General features: G+C 35.0%; 1 protein-coding gene across 2 annotated transcripts in view; it reads left to right on the top strand.

The window, feature by feature from the left end:
* The first annotated feature begins 676 nt into the window (after positions 1 to 676).
* Positions 677 to 20,997, top strand: part of LOC115232494 (krev interaction trapped protein 1) — a 39,139-nt gene continuing 18,818 nt past the window's right edge. Inside the window, exons 1-8 of one of the 2 annotated variants that reach the window (XM_036500461.1) lie at positions 677 to 833; positions 1,548 to 1,674; positions 11,118 to 11,252; positions 11,763 to 12,035; positions 15,055 to 15,162; positions 16,941 to 17,061; positions 18,041 to 18,284; positions 19,389 to 19,489. In XM_036500461.1, coding sequence (XP_036356354.1) covers positions 11,795 to 12,035; positions 15,055 to 15,162; positions 16,941 to 17,061; positions 18,041 to 18,284; positions 19,389 to 19,489 — 815 coding nt within the window. In that variant the 5' untranslated portion in view covers positions 677 to 833; positions 1,548 to 1,674; positions 11,118 to 11,252; positions 11,763 to 11,794. The remainder of the gene's footprint in view (positions 834 to 1,547; positions 1,675 to 11,117; positions 11,253 to 11,762; positions 12,036 to 15,054; positions 15,163 to 16,940; positions 17,062 to 18,040; positions 18,285 to 19,388; positions 19,490 to 20,997) is intronic. The other variant, XM_029802395.2, reaches the window with a different exon arrangement.

The following is a 20,997-nucleotide window of genomic DNA, read 5'->3' on the forward strand; positions in this document are numbered from 1 at the left end:
GAAGCCAGGATGCTGCACCAAGCCCAGTCTGATCTGGCAGTGTTTCTACAGCTGGATGCCCTTCCTAACCCCCAAAGTATATAATTTTTCCATTAGTAATAGCCCTTAATGTAATGAATGTATTTATATATATATTTATATATATGACTATATATATATATATATATATAGTTATAAAGATAGATAGATATAAAAATACATTTATCTCTATATATATATATATGCGCGCGCGTGCGCACATATACATACATACATGCATACATACATACACACACGCGCGCGCGTATCAATTAAAAGTTGCTGCCCAATGTCACTTAAACCCCACACCCTACCATCATCCAGAAAAAGAATTATGAAAAAAGAACACTATACATTAAATAATGCCGATCAAGTTACTCTTAAAAAGACTGGATGCTCACGGCTGGAATACCTTTGATCATAGGTCTGCTGGATGAGGAATGACTTGGGCTAAAAAGAAACACCAAATCATAAATAAATAAAATAAGAAATAGTGAAGTGAGGAAATATCTAGGATTGTTAATGATATTAACTGTTGTTATTGTTGTTAATGTTACACTGTTCGTAATTATAATTATATTATAGATAGAGATAAATTTGTTGGCGTTAATTAATGTTTACGAAAAGACGGCTTCGAAAAAGCATGTTTTCAAGAAAAGTTTGGCCTGTCACTTCATAAGAAAAGTAAAACTTTTCTGATTGTTGGTGACCTTACTTAATGGGCATCTGTATGAATATATAAATCTATATTTGGTGTATAATTATTGTCTTATACTACACAATGGTTTATTGTTCTCGTTGTATGTCTTTCATATGTAAGTATTTTATTTATTGGTTGTGTTTTTTGGTTTTTATTGGAGGTGGGTATAGTTTTTATGGTACTTTTCATCATTAATAGATAGCACTTGTTGGTTAAAAACTATTTACACTTTAAACAATAGTTTACGAATTTAAATACATTTAGTAGAGGTCCAGAAAGCTTTTAAAGTTACTGCTAAAGAAAATTCCAACTTGAAAACCTACTATATGACATGATTGTAACATTAAAATATAAATGTATTCTCCGTTTATATATTGTGTATTCGATGTATGTATAATATATACACACACGCGTAACTTGACCAGGTGATTAATTACATCACATTTCTGTAAACGACTTCGTACAAATAGAATGTGAAAGTCTTTAAACTGCATTCTACATTATTTTAATAAGTATGTCCACTCTGTGTTTTGAGCACTTAGCTTTAAAATGTGGTTCTAGTTTTGGGGTTTTTTTTAAGGGGAACTCACAACTGTAGAACACATTATATTTACATAGTAAAAGTTGTCCTTTTCCTTATATGACACTTGTTAAGTTTACTCTTTTCATAAGGTGTGTATAGTGTCAAAAGTTATATCATACCTCTGTACAGATAAATTACATAAGTAGTTTCCTCATATGAACATCTGCACGCACGAATGTATACTGTATAAAGTAACTATATTGAACTATGAATATTTGGTTTATCCTTCTATTCCTTCTCTTCCAGAACAGTTCTATTAAACCGAAGACTGCCTAGCATAGATATGTCTTCTTCATCGCATATATGCAAAAGGAACCGAAGCAATCATTATAACGATCATCATTATTCCTTCATAAATTGGACAAAGTTAAAGGTAAAATTAGGCTTTGCACAACAGCTTTCATTCCATGTTACTTTTTACTGCGCAATCTTTTTACTTTTATTATTATAAAAGAAATCATTATTATTATTATTATTATTATTATTACTACTATTTTAATTAATTTTTTTTTTGTTTTTTCGCGTGCACGTATATGCGTTTGTACGCGGCGTGCGCTTAAGTTTATACGTGTCTGCTATAATTTGTGTATAAATATGTATGCTGTATTCGTTTGTACGCTCAGATGTTTTGTATGTTCATGTGAGATTAAATTTACAGCAGAACTTGTGTGTAATCTCCTTACTTGAGAATAGATTGCTATGGAGACACCTGAGGCATGTCTTCTATCCCACGCTATTGTTGACAGCAAGTTACATTTTGCGTCTCTAAAATGTCGTTGGAGGTAGGTGGGTAAATTAAACCGCTTTGGTATATCCTGTGTATAATATATATATATATATTATATATATATATATAATATATATATATATTATATATATATATATATATATATATACATACATATACACACACACACACACACACACACACACACACATATATATATAAAATACAAGCATATCAACTGCATCGATCTCAGTGTGGAAGGATTTGCAAAGGTCATGGGCACTCAGTCTAAATTTAAATAAATTACATAGCGAGTGAGAGAGAAAAGTAGTTAGAAAGTAAAAAAAGTAATTTCTTTATTGACTTAAATGGTGCAGTCTGTAGCGAGATATTTTTTAGACGTCTGAATAAAAAAAAAAAAAAGCCCACTGTTTTGAGTTCCAATCCAACTGGGAACGACTTACTTTTCATCCTTCCGGGTCACTCGAATATGTACCAATCACGATTGTTATTGTTCAGTGTTATTTTTGTTACATATTTTCATTGCATTACTGTGGGCCTTGTGTACATGCTGTTTTGTATTGGTTTTTACTTTATTGACAGTTATCAAACTAATGTATACAGTGTTTAATGGTTCTACTTTCTGTATATTACACGTAATTGTAAATCGCGATTGTCTTAGTTATAGATTTGTCTTTCTTTTAACTATCCCCAAGGTACATTTTATTATTGGAATTGTTCGTTCAAAGTTTTATACTTGAATTCTTTCTCCATTTCTTTTGAGAGATACTTTTTTCTTAAAATTTTTTGCTGGTTGTTCGATTTTGAACTTCTTCCTTCCCAAGTGGTCTTTGATAACAATGTCTGCCCTATTAACCATAATTTCTCTGTGTGCGTAGATTGACAGATCCCAGAGTATGATCGCCTTGTCATTCCTTTAGAACACCCCTTCTACTGTAAACCTACACAACCTCTTTTCTGGTGGTATTTCATAATGCTGCCCCATCTTTTTCATGCTTGTAGATGTCTTGGTTGACTGGGTCTCGGTAGCTAGAGACATTATGTTCACTGTTTCTTCCCAATCACCACATATTCTGCAGTTAATATATTCTACTTCATCGCATGTTTTGGGTGTTTCTGATGAGAATTTGATCCTATTCTGCAATCAGTAATCTTTCAGTCTCAGTTTTGAGTCTTGCACTTCTCAGCAGGGTATGAGATGTTTTGGCACTGACTTATTTGGCATCAGACCTTTTAATGTTTCTCTCATTCTTTCCTTTCTGTCTCTCACTCCTATCTGTATGTGTATATTTCTGTGCACACATGCATGTGTTTACCTCCAGCGCCAAAACTGGCTGAATGTCCAGTCACCTGTGCCAAATCATTTCATTCCATTCTAAACAGGTACTGCTGTTTTTCTCTATTACTTTTCTCTGTTTACTTTTTTTGGGGGGTATTGACCATGTTAGGGACTTTTCTTTCCACTGCTTTAACATGCCCCATTTCTAACTTCTTTTTATCTTCTTGACATTTTCTGTTATTTATCACTTCTCTCAACTTTCTATTTTGTATTTGTTAGTTTTCTTGAAGACAGAAAACAGTATTTTTTTTTAGTGGGGTGGGAGCTGCAGCTATTTCTATTAGTTTTCAGTTATTCGTTACTAGATTTTTTTTTTGGTCCTACAGTGAATAGTTGATAATATAGTTTCCTTGTTGTCTATTCCTCCTACCTTTCTGTATTTGTGCTAGGTATAATCTTTCTATGTCAGATTTTGGGTGGTGTATTAAATAATACAGCCATTGTTTTTCTTAACTAAACTTGCTAGTTCAATTAGCATCCACCTGAGAATATAGCTACTACCTACTACTGGACCAGCTACAATATTATTTGTTGCATTTAGTTCTGTTTTGAATATTAGTCTAACACATCTTTAACCCTCTTGCATTCAGATTTCTCTGTCAAATGTAATGTTTATTTATCAATGTTATTTTGAATTAATTATGCATTATCTTGTGGCTTTTAAATTTCAATGATGTTGATCTCTTTTACTTGTTTCAATCATTTGACTGTGGCCATGCTGGAGCACCGCCTTTAGTCGAGCAAATCAACCCCACGACTTATTCTTTGTAAGCTTAGCACTTATTCTATCGGTCTCTTTTGCTGAACCGCTAAGTGACGGGGACGTAAACACACCAGCATCGGTTGTCAAGCAATGCTAGGGGGACAAACACAGACACACAAACACACACACATACATATATATATACATATATACGACAGGCTTCTTTCAGTTTCTGTCTACCAAATCCACTCACAAGGCATTGGTCGGCTCGGGGCTAGAGCAGAAGACACTTGCCCAACTTTTAGAATGACATTGTATGATAGGTGTGGGAGGTTGGATCTGGCCAGTTTGAACATAAAACAGGGAGAATATTTGGGCCAGATATGGCTGTTTTGAATGCTAAAGGGTTAATATTCCTTCTTAACTATTTCTTTCATTTGTATGTGTTGTACTCTGATTCGTTTAATATGTTCCACATGGTCACAACAAGCCAAGTATCAATGTCACTAGCAACATTCTTGTTCAGAATTCATGAGCACTCTCAATTATTATTATTATTATTATTAGGATGGTGGAATGGCAGAATCATTAGAGCATTAGACAAAAATGCTTTGATATTTGTTCTGGCCTTTATGTCTGAATTCAAATCCTGCCACGGTCAACTTTACCTTCCATATTTAATATGAATGTGTTTTTAGCATGAATGATTGTGATATTAATTACTCACTTAACAACAACAAAGGTAATCGCAACAACACACTGCTTTCTACACATGTTTACAAGTGCCACATCAAAGAAAGATATTCTGGACAAAAGCAGTGACAGAGTTATGTCACAAAGGACTCCATCTTCTTAGATTGGGTAAAGAGAGATCTAATGTTCTTCTGCTTCACAAGGTGGGTGGGGACTTTTTGTATGCCTCCTAAAAAAAGAATCTGTTAAAAGAAACACTCCCTGACATGTGACACAGCATCCTACCCATTGAGTAAAGGAAAAGCAAATAGGTAGTATCAGTTTACTTCTTTGGGACCAGAAACAGGTTGAAATAGTTTGATGCACACCCACCTGTAGTTGGGTCAATGCAACACAATGCAACTGTCTAGTTGAGGGTGTTGCTAGTGACATTGATACTTGGCTTGTTGTGACCATGTGGCACAATAAAGGTGGATAGTAAATGCAAAGACCATGAAGAATGACGTGGTTGGGAAATGGGGTATGAGTTGTTAGAAAACTGAGGTACTACTGTGTGTGTGTATATATATATGTGTGTGTGTGTGTGTGTATAGGGAAGAATTCACGAAAAAAACAAAAGACGAAGACAGGTGGTGTAGAAAACAAACAGATGTATTAGTATAACGCTCGGGAATTGAATATATATGGAGTTAGTTAACAGTATGATCGTTTTTTTTAGACTACTGAGTTTACGTCAGAGTACCCTACTACACTGATCATCATCTCGCACTTGATCGTTCCAAAGTTTTGCTCAGTTATGGATTCAAAAACTCAACCAGTAAGGCTAAAAGTTGAGAGCCCAGCTGTTATACTTGTGACAGGAAGAGCCACTTGAGGTCTTTCTGCCCCCAAAATTTCAAAAGTTATAGAAAGAAAAAGAGCAACAAGCAGCAGTTGGTGCTTTTACGTGTCACCAACATGGACGCCTGTCAGGCGGCGCTGGCATCTGCCACATTCGGACGGTGCTTTTTACATGTCACTGGCACAGGTGTCTTAACTACAATTATGTCAATATAATTAGCTATTCCTTCTCTCCTAAATTTGAGACCTTGTTTTCAAGTCACTCTTTAAAACACTGAATTCTACCAACATCATTATCCCTTCATCTTGTGATGTGGGTGACAAAATGAAGAAAGAGCAAGATGAAAACTGCCAGAAAGTGAAGACAACTGCCAAATAGTAAGAACAGAAAAAAGTCACCCCACCACCTCAAGAGACCTCCAGACTGCTTATAAGAATAATTTTCCATTTTTACTAAATACTGTATTTGAACAACTTGCAAGCCCCTTTTCATCTCCTCCAGCCTGAAATGTTCATGGACTCTTTGAGGATGAAAAGTCTTCATTTCCTGAAGGAAATATGTGCGATGATGATCAGTGTAGTAGGGTACTCTAACGCAAACTCAGTAGTCTAAAAAATGATCATGCTTTTTACTTTATATATATATATATATATGTGTTTCGTTTTTGGATTTGGTTTGCAAAGCATATTCTGTTGTGTCTGGGGTGAGTCATTTTCTTTTTGTGCCTTATAATGTAACACACTCACTGGTAAAATTTCCACTTATTTCTTATTTTTACCCCTCCCACCCTGTATGTGTATATGTACATATATATATGTATATATATATATATATGTATATATTATATATATATATATATAAACAGGGTGCGAGGGGTAAATTATCACCATTTTATACTTTTAACTTCACGCTTGCGCATTGTTTTTGATTTTGTCAACTACACAGTATTGTAGGGTCTGTTGGGCACCATCTGTGAGAAAAACAATGCCATGACACAATTCACTCTGACAGAAATTTGTAAAAAACATGTTGTACTGGTTGGCGTTTGTGCCAGAAGCTCCAATACGAACATTTCAGAGTGTTTGGGTGTCAATCTGAGGACACGTACTAAGGGTGATAAAAATCAAACATCATGGTGTCGGGAGTGGTCAGTAATTTTTGTAACATTATGCCTCCAATCATCTTCCCGCACGGCCTCACACTCAACATGGAAGCCTACATCAAGTGCCTGGAGGAGGTAGTGCTGCCTTAGGTCGTCTGGAGGCTGTGGTTGAAGCCAATGGCGATTTTATTGAATATATTTATTCCTTAGTATTTCAAGATATTTTTATGTAATTTTGGTAAATATATCTGTTAAAATGAGATGTCAGTATTTTTTTTTTCCTTTTTACGTAATTTAGATGACAGTTTATTCACCACACCCTGTATATACATACATATATATTCCATATTTATATTCCCTTTATTTTTATATATATTGTCCTTCTTTCATGATGATGTGTTGATCTTCTGGCACTGCTACATCCATTATCAGGCACTCTTGTTTGTCCCTCCTAATGGTTACTATGTCCGGCTTTCAGTGCTCTGACATTTTATCTGGAAATCAAAGTTCCAGAGGATTTTTGCCTTCCCCTTTTCGTCCATTACCTTTTCTGGAGTATGTTGGTACCAAGCACCCGTAACCTCATATCCATACTTACAGCATAGTAGCCAGTGGAGGTTTTGGGCTATGCTCGTACTCTTTCTGTGCAAGACTTTCACAAGCACTAACAATGTGAGTCACATTTTCAACCCTCTTCCCACACATTCTGCAGAGGTCTGATGCACTTGTGTGGTATATATTCTTTTTCACTGAGTTGGTATTCAATGCCTGGTCCTGGGCCGTGATGATTAGGCTTTCTGTATTCTTTTTTAGACCACCCTTGTTGAGCCACCTTCCTGGTCATTAAATTTATTGGTTTCGCTTGGAACTGACCATGTAATTCCATACGGAGTAGGGTTTCTTCTCTCTCGTTAGCTGTTCTTGTTCAGAATTCATGAACACTCTCAATTATTATTATCATTATTATTATTATTATTAGGATGGTGGAATGGCAGAATCATTAGAGTATTAGACAAAAATGCTTTGATGTTTGTTCTGGCCTTTATGTCTGAATTCAAATCCTTCCAAGGTCAACTTTACCTTCCATATTTTTGGGGATCAAATAATAGAATTGATCTCATCAACCAGACCCTCTCCTCAAAATTCTTGCCTTGTACCTAGTGGTGTCTTGTAGATAAAATTAGTGGGGTTACTGCTTCAGAAAATTTTGACCCATTGTTTTAATATTGTGTTAAAGGAAACAAACATATATAAAGAAAATTTATATGTAAACTTGATCGGGTAGTGTGTTTAATTTGTTCACTGAACCCCACCGTGAATTCCCCCTTGTTTTTCAAAAATACCCCCTAAATCACAAAATAAGTGGGAGAAATGTGCCCTAATTTTCAAATCATGGCAGCAACACTGAAGCTGGAAGCAGGATAATAATCTAATTCTACACTCTATCACATTCAAGAATATGCACACATTTTTAAGCACGATACACACGGTGTCAAAAAGAAACACTATCCTTTACCAGAACACACGAGTCAGCACTGTCATTCACACAATGCTCTTTCTCCCTAGTGTGAAGCTTCCTATCTCGAACATGTGAGCATGCACACAACAGCCAAACACTGCATCGCTGGAACTGTGACGCATGCAGTTCTGTACAAGGATTTTTGTATTTTTTTCATAAACTAGGGGATGGCTTAAGGATTATATAATGTACAAGTATAAAGAAAGAATTAAAGAAAAAAAGGACTCATTATATTGAATGTTATTGATAATATCAAGTAGAAAAAGTGGGGTGCTGCAGATCCGCAGTGCCTATACACGTGTCGCCACTGCTTGTGCCTAAATTAGAAACTGTTTTAAGTTGGTGGAGTAGCAGAGATGGTAAAGTGTGAGATGCAATACTTGGCAGCATCTAGTTATGGCACTTTGCAGTCTTGGTTCAAATCTTGTCAAAATCTACTTTGCCTTTCATCGTGTTGGAGGCCAATAAAAATAAGTACCAGTCACATACTGCAGTTGATTTAATCAGTAAACACCGTCTCCCATACTTGTGGCCCTGTGCCTATCATTATCATCGTCATTTAACGTCCGCTTTCCATGCTAGCATGGGTTGGACGGTTTGATTGTGGGCTGGTGAACCAGATGGCCGCACCAAACTCCAGTCTTAATCTGGCAGAGTTTCTACAGCTGGATGTCCTTCCTAACGCCAACCATTCCGAGAGTGTAGTGGGTGCTTTTATGTGCCACCAGCATGGGGGCCAGTCAGGTAGTACTGGCAACGACCTCGCTCGAATTTTTACACATGGGCCAGTCAGGCGGTACTGGCGACGACCTCGCTCGAATTTTTTACACATGCCAACAGCACAGGTGCCAGTAAGGCGAAGCTGGTAATGATCCCGCTCAAATGGTGCCTCCTACATGCCACCGGCACGGAAGCCAGTTAGCCAAGAACAATTATTATATTATGTTGTTAAGCTTCATACAATGTTTCTACTGTAATTCTAAAATATGTGTTCGATATTGTCTTTTGTATGCTACATCTGCTTCATTGTGTTGCTAGTATTATTTTGCTGTTTCTTATGTTAAAACTGTGTTGTATCTTCCGTGGTTTATATATGTAATGTGAACTGTGTTTATTTGTTGGGTGGTGATTGTATTACATGTTGTATACATTGTGTTATATAAGGAGGGGGCAACAAGTGTGTAGAGTATTGTTTACGACATGGAGTGTGTCAGTTTGTAGTGGTGCATGAGATATCTTATAGGTGTTGGTTATGTTTGGTTATGTATGTACCGCGTTACTTTATTATGTAAGCTGTATTGTATTATGGGGGTGGTGATTGTATAAAGCAGTGCTTTTCAATATTTTTGTTTTCACAGTATACTGGAAATCAAACAAAACATTTACTGGCACACTTCACATGAAGGTTAAAAATTGCTGGCTCACTCTGCAGGCAAAATTTAAAATTTTAAAGAAAAATATTTAAATAAAAAAAAACTACAACATGCCTTTAACTCTTTAGCATTCAGATGACTCAGTCACATGTAGTGCTTATTTTTACATATTGTTTTTTTCGGATTAATCATGAATTATATTGTAGCTTTGAGAAAATGACACATTTGGCTAGTTGTAAGAGGTTGGTTCTAGTCAGTTTGACTATAAACAAGTAGAATAATTGAACTGGTTATGGCTGATTTAAATGCTAAAGGGTTAACACATTCTTCTAAACACTCAAGCATTAGTATGAAGTTTCTAAAGGCTGAAATTATATTTTTGAAAATCTATGGTGCACCACTCCATACAGGAACCACTGCTATAGAATATGTTGTGAAAGCTATTTTATTTCGTGGTGACTGTATAGAATATTTGTGTGTTGTGTAGAGAGTGAACTGTGAGAATTATTATTGTTTATGATTTTGTGTTTTGAAACCATACCTGTTAGTTAGTTAGTTAATTTGGCTCAAAAGCAAATAGCAAGGCCATGTAGGGGGACATGGAGTTAAGTACAGGGTGGTGTTCATGTAAAGAGTTCAGGCCACTTGAGGTCAAGGGAGGCTTTGAACAAAGCAGTCATCGGCATCTTCACCATCTCGTCTGGCAGCTTGTTCCACGGATCCGCAACCCGGACGGAGAAAGCTCCTCTCCTCGATTTGTGTTCCCATAGTGTATCCGAGAGAAATTAGAAAAGGAGGAACAAGACTGCTTTTTTTCCTCCAGGAGTATTAGTCCTCTCAAAATTAAAGTGGAGGCATTGAAATTTTTTTTATGAAGGTCCCAATAAATTGCCATACCTAATTGATTATTATAATTGATCTTGTGTTCCCATAGTGTATCCTAGAGAAATTGGGAAAAGAGGAACAAGACTGCTTTTTTTTCCTCCAGGAGTATTAGTCCTCTCAAAATTAAAGTGGGAGTGTTGAGATTTTTTTTATGAAGGTCCCATGCCTGAACTGATGTAATATCTGAATCCCTCTTACTTTTGAGAAACAAATAATGATTGCTGACAGGAAGCACATCCAACCATAAAATCCTATTTCAAATAACTCCTGTCTGAACTCATGACTTCATGAACAAGCATATGAAATACTAAGTTTATTCATCAAAAATTACTGCTACACAGCATTTTGCTTCTCATACTACTTAAAATAATGTACCTTACAAATAGGAAAGCTTTTTGTTGCCATAAAAATAGCTTTTCTCCAGACATCTTAGATTTCTACTATTCCTTTTGAACTTGTGTAATACTACTGGCTTTTCTTTTTGCTCTAATTCCATTGCCACCTTGATAACAACTATTTTACTGTTTCCAATGCTTATTACTTAACTTTCTGAAATAGCTTTTGAAATATACTTGAGCAATAGGGTTTTTTTTGTTGTTGTTGTTTTTTTAAGATTTAACTAATGATTAAATCGATGTTTTGGGGCCAATGTCTACCATCATCAACTTTATCATCATCTCTACACCTTTTATTTCCATGCTTTGGTGAGTCGAATAGGTCTATCTTAAGCTGAAAACTTCTGTGCAAGGTTGATACAGCTTTCAAAATATCTTTTTGATATTATATGCAAGATGCTCGAACTATCTAAGCATGGAGATTGGAGGTTTTATATATATATATATATATATATATATATAGGTTGTGAATATAAACCAAAATTTATAAAATTGAGATTAATACCTTATAGGTACTTGTCATAGCAAACTCAGGTGGAATTTGAACTCAAAACTGTATGATACAAATTTTTGAAAATATTAGAATTTTCAATCAGTCAATTAGTTATTGATCTATCTACCTTTGACAAATATAGTTAGGGAGCCCCGAAGTGATTCCATGATCTTGAAATATCACCCTATCATCCTAAAAAGGAGGAGGGCACACATCTGGGATATACACTATCAGTAGAAAAAAAAAAGATAGGAACATTATAACTGGAGTGTTTTTGAACCTAGGCTTATTCAACTAGCATCAATTTTAGATTAAACAGCAATAACAAACATGAAACGATAATTTTCTTTATTTACATTCTCTTCTCTAGTTATTTCCTAAGTAAATGAAGTTACTGCTCCAATGGAGGTGGTTGTGGCTGTAATTAAGCCCAAAAAAAGTGTCAGCAGTTTCTCTTCTCGAGAGTTTCATCCCAGCAACTATTCCATTTTATTAGTGGAGAGTAAAGCTGCTTTGCATGCTGAATGGGGCAAACCTATCCGCTCTCTACCCATGTTCTCTCTGAAGAGAGATGAAGAACCGAGAGAGGTGATTCTTAACTACCTTTACCAGATGACTGGAGAAAAATCAGATGGTATCAAAGGTAAGCTGTTCTTTCTTTTTTTCCTTTCAATTTAACTTTATGAAAAATTATTATGCTGTGGATATAAACATGATTTTATGCACATGTCCATTATATATGTGTGCTTCAATATATTTTAGCTATTACAAGTGCATGTCAGATTGTTTGTGTATATTTTATCATTCGAATAATTTCTCCATGTTTACATTATTTAAGAGGCTTTATTTCTTTGAAGTTAAAAAGTGATAAATTGAAACCTTATTATTGGTATTGTGCCACTGATCAGATATATACCATATTTTTGGATATATAAGGTACGCCACAATTTCAGCAAGCCTAATCTGCACGAAAAAACTGCAGCTAAACCCAAATCACCAAGCTGAATATCTCATATTTTCATGTATAAAAACCATGAAGATTTAGACTGATGCCCTTTGGTAAGCTATTTATGGTAGGCTAAGTTGCAATACTTACCTTATTTCTATATAAGGTGCTGAGGAACTTTTGAGGGGAATTTCTAGATAAAAATGTGTGCTTTTTATGCCAGAAAATATGGTAACTGCTTGCTTCAGTCACCTAACTCAAAGATTTCATTTAACTGTATATTTAATACAGCTAAAAGGGTATTCAACAGTAAAACACCAATGATTGAAAGGGGACAAGATTTTTCAAAAGTAAAATACTTCAGTAAAAGTATTTCAAAATCAGTAATTTTTGTACAAATATTGTAGTTTTATGCTTTATGTATTCAGCCTTTCACCTCCACACATTTTTGTATGTGCCATTCAGTCATTTTTAATTCAGAAATCTAAATTCTAAAATCTTGAGGACCAGCGTTTCATTAAACCAATGAGAGATAAGTCTCATCTTGGAGAGGATCCCCATCTGTTATCGATAACATTCCTAGGATACCCAGAGATGTGTGGTTAAGAAGTTTGCTTCACAACCACATGGTTTTGGGTTCAATCCCATTGCATGTCAACTCGGGCAAGTATCTTCTGCTATTTCCCTAGAATGATCAAATCCTTGTGGGTGGATTTGGTAGTGGGGAAAGTATAAAAAAAAACAAAACCATCATATACATGTATGTGTATTTGTGCTCCCTTGTTTTGACATGTGATAGCTGTCATCCATTTCCAATATTTTGTGAGAACATGGGAACAGCTGAGGGTTAATAACAAGAAAGACAATTAGCTGTTGAAGATCTGCCTCAATAGATTCTGTCTAACTCATGCAAGCATGGAAGAGTGGACATTAAAATGGTAATGAGTCTTGATAGTGGAGGCAACTTAGGAGATGTGGTGATATAGATTAAAAGAAAGAGCAGCAGTCTGTAAATAAAAATTAATATATAGATTACAGTTCTCTCATTTATTAAATTATTACAATAATAGTTCATCATGGGACTTTAAAATTATTAGAGGTATCTGATGGATTTGATGTTGTCAGGTTCAAATTTTTTTATATGTTTCTCTTCTGAGTTTCCAAATTTACAAAACCATCAAAGATAGCAAACTTTATTTTAGCTATTACCATCTCCTCTATGTTGGGCTTGTTGTCCAAGAATTCAGATGACATTTAAAGGAATATTTAGTTGTTGCACTTTAAGCATTGTAAATATGGGCTTCTATTACAGGTTTTCTTGTGATTGCTTAATATAATCAGTTAACTTTGCTTGAAAAGATGCTTAGTATAGAGAGACCCAATTAGAGGGAAAACCCCCCCAAAAAAAACTGCAATACTGTGGATACCCTGTTTCAATTTGATCTGAAAACGTGCAGACTATTCTGAAAATACACTCATCCTAACCTATTAAATTAGGAAAGAACACATTGGATAATATAGCCCTGTGTACCCTTAGAAATATCAAATGGCCATAGCTCTGTCAGAGCATACTTGGGGTTAAACATCATGTTGCTTGTTTATGTGGGATCAAACTAATATGCATCCGCTTACATCCAGCATATTTTAGTATGTTAAAATGTTTGGGCAAGTGCATTATAATACTAATACACTTTTTTTTTTACTACTCCGAGTTTCTCATTTGGCAGTCTTCCGGGCAACAGTGGAACTTCTGCTTTCAGTAAATGAATAAATGAACTCTACAGCTGTATACTGAGTATGAGAACACTCTTCATCTTACGTTTATATATTCCAAAATACAGACATACTCACAATGTATTTATGCATAGATGGAGAGATGGTCCAACCTAGCACTGGTTTAACCATTAAAATAAGCATGTGCTTAGAGCATCAAGGGAAGCAGGGCACCACGGAAATGGTAAATGGTTTTATGTCACAAAAGAAATCACTTTGCTAAAATAATATTCAAAGTGGCTTATGTAATTGGAAATGTAATTTTGAAGTGTTCATGGTGTCATAGTGAAGCTCTGATCAAAGACTTTGCAATTAAAAAAAAGTAGGAGAAAACTTTTCAAATATAAATAAAAAAAGTGAATGTATATAAAACTATACATTATTTTCCATCTTGCTGTTAGTTTAGTTTCATTTTGAAAATTAAAAATTTACATTATGGTCTGTTTATGTTTTGAATTACATTTATATGGGAGAATCAAAATATTTTACATGTTTAGGGCCTCTATGGGATTTAATCCAACCCATGTTATCTTGAAAAACTGGTTTATGAAAAGAACAATGCTACATTGTGTAATCATTATATTCTATGTTAATGTTTTTTCCTGTATGTTTGTATGGATTGTGTCTCACACTTATCACAGTGCCTTGTTATCTGGCACACGTAACAACAGAGGAAACAATCACCCTTTGTTGTTATATATGGCATGATTTTTATAGTTGGATGCCCTTCCTATCACCATGTAACACCAGTACTGTACACAACTACACTGGTATTGCCATAGCAATTAAAACAAGCAAAATGAAACCCATTAATCCAGGAAATCTATAATTTTTATTAAATGTCATTAACAACTCAATACTGAGAAAAAATGTGTGAGGAGATTTTACTAATTATTTTTATGTTGTTTGCTTTCCTAAATTGATAATTTTTTCTTTTTAATAGGTGAACGTGCTTTACCTGTCCGAACTAGCCGTGATATGTTATTAAATTATCAAAATAATTATTCCGCTATGAAACTGTACTGTGTTCCAATCACCCATAACCATAACAGTAAGTACATTTGATAAATATATCATCATCATCATCCATCATTAGTGTAATGTGAATTTGACAATACCAATTTTGGTTGGATAACTGTTTTATTCAAAAGCGTTATCATGACTTGATGGCCTACCAAACATTGTGATAGTTTTGAGTCTGTTGATGCATGTATACTAGCTGTATTGTTTCCTTGGATTTTAAACTTTTCAGTATTTTTGGTGACCAAGTTGCAGTTTGTGTGATGAAAATTTTGATACTATATAACAAATAATAACTATTTAAGTGAAGTTGACAGTCTTGTCACTTATGAATAGCCAGATTAAAACACCATTTAAAAACAGATATCACCATAACTGGAATATTGTTTGTTTTGTTTGTATGTTTGTTTTTCCATGCCAATATGGGCTAGACAAATACATATTATTAAAGCATTATTTTGTAGCTGGATGCTATTCCTATCACTATTTTTTTACCTATTTTTTGAATGAAGAATTTTTCATTTCGCATATCTTTGAAAATGCAGAGTTAGTGAATAACTAATTGACAGGGAATGACAAACTTCATTATTTGTGGCTCACCACTTTTACATGCCAAGTGCATTCATTCACATACGCACACACACACACGCACACACACACACGCACACACAGAGGCTTTGCAATTTGTTAACCAAATTGATTTGCAAGGCATTGGTCAGCCCAGAGCTACTGCACACGTCCTCTGAAGTACAGCACTGTGGAATTGAACCCCAAACTATAGTGTTGAGAAGCAGACTTCTTAGACATACAGCCATTATCTGTGCTTATAATGTGTAAATATTTATTACAGACCATATTTACAATTACTGTTTCATCAGTGCTTAAAAGTATATTATGAGAGAAAGGGGACAGAAATTCTTTTAATTACTATGTTGAATGAAACTCCAATTACATCAGAGTTTAATTATTTGTTTTTGAGAAATGACCAAAAAGTTTTGAGCTGGTAAAAGGACTAGAAATATTTTGTGCCTTTAGCCAGGATAAAGAGCAATGCCCTTAATTTTTGAAAGACTTCCAAGGGACCTGATATTGACAGTGCTTTCTTAAGGCATAGGCACACTGGGCAGTTGCTATAGGAGCCCCATGCTTATCTGTGTATGTTGTGGTTATGTATAGAGGTGCCCTAGTGCATTGCTTTGCCTGAGGGTGTAAAATGCTTTATAGACAGGCTGGTATGGGGAAAAAGGTAGGAAGCACCACAGTTATCTTCTGACCTGGTTTCAATGCTTACAACATTCTATAGTCATTGGCTGGTGTATGCATAAATGGTTGGTTTGTTGGGTTGAACATGTTATATGTAAATGTTGAGTGTAAAGCTGTTGTGAAATGATACATCAGATAGAAAGTACATGCAGTAGGGATAGACCAATAAAGACATGCAATGAATTTGATATATCAGAAATTAGAAAGTTCTACCTCACAGATGTCATCATCATCAGTTTAATGTTCACTTTTCTATGCTTGCTTGGATTAGACATAATTTGTTGAAACAGGCTGTTGCCAACCTTTACCTTTTACTAAGCAAGGTGATATTTTCCCAGTGCTAGGCATGCTTTCACAGAAGACTGGATATGTATTTTGGTGACTTATAACTATCATGTAAATTCAAGATAAAGACACACACACTTCAAGCTTCTTTTAGTTTCTTTCTTGCAAATCCACACACGGCTTGATTTCAAAAAACATTAAAACAATGTTAGAGGTTTGATATCCCAGAAATTATTACTAATAGTGTAATTTACTTTTCAGATAATATTGAAAAATCAGTGACAGCAAATATGGCGTTCTTTTCTCTTGATATTGTTTTGGAAGGAGGCAAAAATTTCACTTGTACCCCTACAACCTTGACTCTTCTATTCACCTTAAAAAAGTATGTAATTTCTTATTTAATTTCTTATTTAATACTTCCTTGAGGGAAGGTTGAGGTTATAATGACTGTTACAACCTACATGTAGTTGTTTCTTTGTTTTGCATTTAAATATCCTATAAAATTTCACAACTGTTACTGTATGTTTGCATGGATTGTGTCTCACATTTATCACAGTGCCTTGTTATCTGGCACACATAGCAACAGAGGAAACAACCACCCTTTGTTGTTATATATGGCATGATTTTTATGGTTGGATGCCCTTCCTGTCACCATGTAACACCAGTGTGTACACAACTGCACAAGTATTGCAATAGTGATTCAAACAAGCGAAATGAAACCCATTAATCCAGGAAATCTGAAATAGCTAACAAACAACCAGACACTTCATAAAATTTGTGAAATAAAATTGTGTACCTCAAGGAGGGGTTATGTCTAATGTTTTGTGCAGTATCCTTCAAATTTTATTAACTGTTTCTTTCTGACAAATTTTTATGGGTTTTTTGCTGACACAGACAATCACTAGTTTCTTCAACACTAGTTTGTTTTCTTTACTGTTGAACATGGATACATTACTCTGCTCAGCTCTGCATCCCAACTTTGAAAATAAATCTCTCTTAGTTTTTTTAATCTAGCAGCAGGAAATTATACCTGCTGCAGCAATTCGTTCATATCCAAATTTATTGAAAGCATCCAAATAGATGAAATAAAGACCTGTATTTATATTAAACTTCTGAATAATGTGAAGTGGATCAATAACAAGCTGTCGTCTACAGAGGATACTGGCCTAACGCCTAACACTGCTTAACTTTCTTGAAGACTTGATAAATTTAGTAAACTGAGACACTCTTAAGAGTGAAACTTTTTTTTATTTTAATCAACCATTGATATTATATGTATATAAAGCAATTTGATTTTTAAATTTCATATCTTTTTTTTCACTACATTCTAAGTTTGTTTTTTTCTTTTTACTGTTAATTAGTTGGTTGGCAGAAAAACACATGCAATCTGGCAGTGTCAGATGTATGTTCCGAATCCGAGCTGAATTTCGAATCTCAGTATGTATCAACAACCCTGTATTTATTCCAAGGAGCAAGGAACAGACATCAGCAGATGGTCGTAACACAGCCAACTTTGATGCCCTGACAAAGATGTTGGCTATAGAGAAATGTGATACTGTTGTGATGAATCCATTGTTTGGATCAGGTCTTCCCTATAAAGCAAAAGTATATCCCTACTTTTTTTTCATTTTTTTTTACCTTCTTACTAGCTTTTTATCTGAACTCTTTACATTAGATGTCACTTCATTGACAAACTTACCACTCTGAATTCAACTCATCATAACATAGTTGACTTATTCTCAATAATCATCATGTTTGGAATGGTTAAGTATCAACCTCTTGAATCTTGGTTCATTTCCCATCCCAGATGTATTGCTTTATTTCCAAACAAGTTTGTGAACTCACTTTTAGCTTCCCAGGTTTCAAAGAAAACTAGTAATTCAACCTTAACTGATGGAATAGCTAACAAACAATCATATAGTTTGTAATGAGTTTAATCTTGTCCAAGTAGAAATGGTTTGACATAGATTCTGCACTTAATCCCAAGCAATAAGAATAAGAACAACAAATACATTAGTAATACACTACTAACAACAGCAGTAAATCCTAACAAGGAACTCCTACTTAGCCACTGAACCCACTCAGTATAGTGACTAGACTTCCCTCAAACTCTACCAGCCTTAAAATAGGGTCTACATATTTTAATGACAACAAACTTCACAATAAAACTGGAATGATCTGGGTTAGAATGTTGATCAAATGCTGAATTTAGATGACCTGTTTGACATCACAACATCATTTGTTTACATATCAAGAATACTGAGTCAGTGACTTCTGCAAAGATTTTGATTGGTTAACTTCACATCGTAGACCTACTTAGTTGACGAAAGTTACTCAATTACAAAAATAACAAAAATTATCATTAGTTCAATAGACTAAATAAATCATTCTGTTCAGCATTTAATTTGTGATTTTTTTTCCATCTATAAACTATACACATTCAGTTGTTAACTTGTAAATTGTTTAATGTTATTTCTCCTCAGATGATTGTTAATACAAATGTTCTTGCTGTTGTTCTGAGATTATGTGAGAAGTAACAAGCCAATCAAAATGAGTTACAATCTATGTCACATCCATCCTTATTCTCAAGTTAGGTGTTAGGAATCAATGTCTTTATCTCATGTCAGTGTGTACTCTTCTCAATGCTTAAAAATAATTTTCTTAAAGCAATTAAAGAATTGCACACTTATTGTACCTTCTGTATTGTAGACTAATCGTGTTGTGACCAATATTTACTGGGGAATGGGAATTCCAGATTACAAAGAAATTATCGCTCACCATCAATCAGCCATGGAATCCAAGTTAGGAATGTGAGTATATTCTGCTTATATCCTTATATACTTTCTCATTCCAGATAACTTTTATGTCTATTTCCATTATATTTTTGCTTCTTATAACAGAATGTTTCCACAGAGCTGTAGATCATTTGGCATGTTGCCTTTGAAATGTTGTTAGGCTTTTATTTCAGAGAATGACATAAAATGTTGCCACTTGGCTGCCATTATCCTTTATAGTCTTTGTTGTTATTGTTAGTCATATTTTATCGCCTTACTAGCACTTATGCCGGTGGCATGTGAAAAAAACTTTCGAGCGAGGTTGTTGCCAGTGCCACTGGACTAGCTCCCGTGCAGGTGGCACATAAAAAAAACACCATTTGAGCATGGCCATTGCCAGTACCACCTGACTAGTACATAGTAGCACCCACTACACTCTCAGAGTGGTTGGCATTAGGAAGAGCATCCAGTTGTAGAAACTTTGCCAGATCAAATTGAAGCCTGGTGCAGCCATCTGGTTCACCAGTCCTCAGTCAAATCATCCAAACCATGCTAGCATGGAAAGCGGACGTTAAATGATGGTGATGGTGATGATGATGATGTATTGTCATACTTTGTGGTTATTATCATTCATCCCATCTCATTGAGTGTCAATATATCAATGAGGGAGCCACAATGCAACCAAATCCCCTTAAATCACACTCTAAAAGAAAATAGGGAGAACACATTAACCAATGTAGTTCTAGTTATACAAAAGATGGGTGGTCCAGGATGGGTCTCCTTTGGCCATAGGTCTGTAAAATTAAGGTTAACATGAAGCTAAATAATAACTTTAGAGTCGATAAAATTAAAGTATTTGGTTGATGCAGACCATAACTAATTTCCTCAGGCTATATTTTTTTCCATTTTACTTTTGTGTCTGTCATTGAGGAAACTTTAACTTTTGCCTCTCCTGTTCTAAATTAATGATACCATTTGTTCATTTTTAAGGAGCCTGTTATTAGAAAGTTACATGAGCTGTTCATTGTCTGGGATTACTGTTGCAAATTTTGCATATATATGTAATGGAGAATCTAGGCTTCTTGCCAGAGTTACCCACTTTTGATAGCACTACTTCCTATGCAAACCTGGACAAGTCTCTTAGCTCTGAGTTATTCAATGCTTTGTGAGTGAATATGGTAGATAGAAACTACATGAAACCACCACACACACACACCCACACACACATATAAACTCATCATAATTTAATGTCCATTTTCCATGCTGGCACAGGTTGGATCATTTGACAGGATCTGGTGAGCCACAGCACCATATCAAGTTCCTATGCCAGCCTTGGCTTGGTTTCTATAGCTAGATGCCCTTCCTAAGGCCAGTGGCTTTACAGAGTATACTGGGTGCTTTATTAATGTCACTGACACTAATGAAGTTAACAAGAACAGGAAAAACACAAAAGCCCCCACCCACTCAACTAATGGTCGGGGTGAGTATGTGGGATGGGGTGGGAGCAGTGATTTTATGCCTAGTGTTAAGAGACTAAAGTGTGA

Source organism: Octopus sinensis, linkage group LG2 (genome assembly GCF_006345805.1).
Source record: "Octopus sinensis linkage group LG2, ASM634580v1, whole genome shotgun sequence".
Lineage (NCBI taxonomy): Eukaryota > Metazoa > Mollusca > Cephalopoda > Octopoda > Octopodidae > Octopus > Octopus sinensis.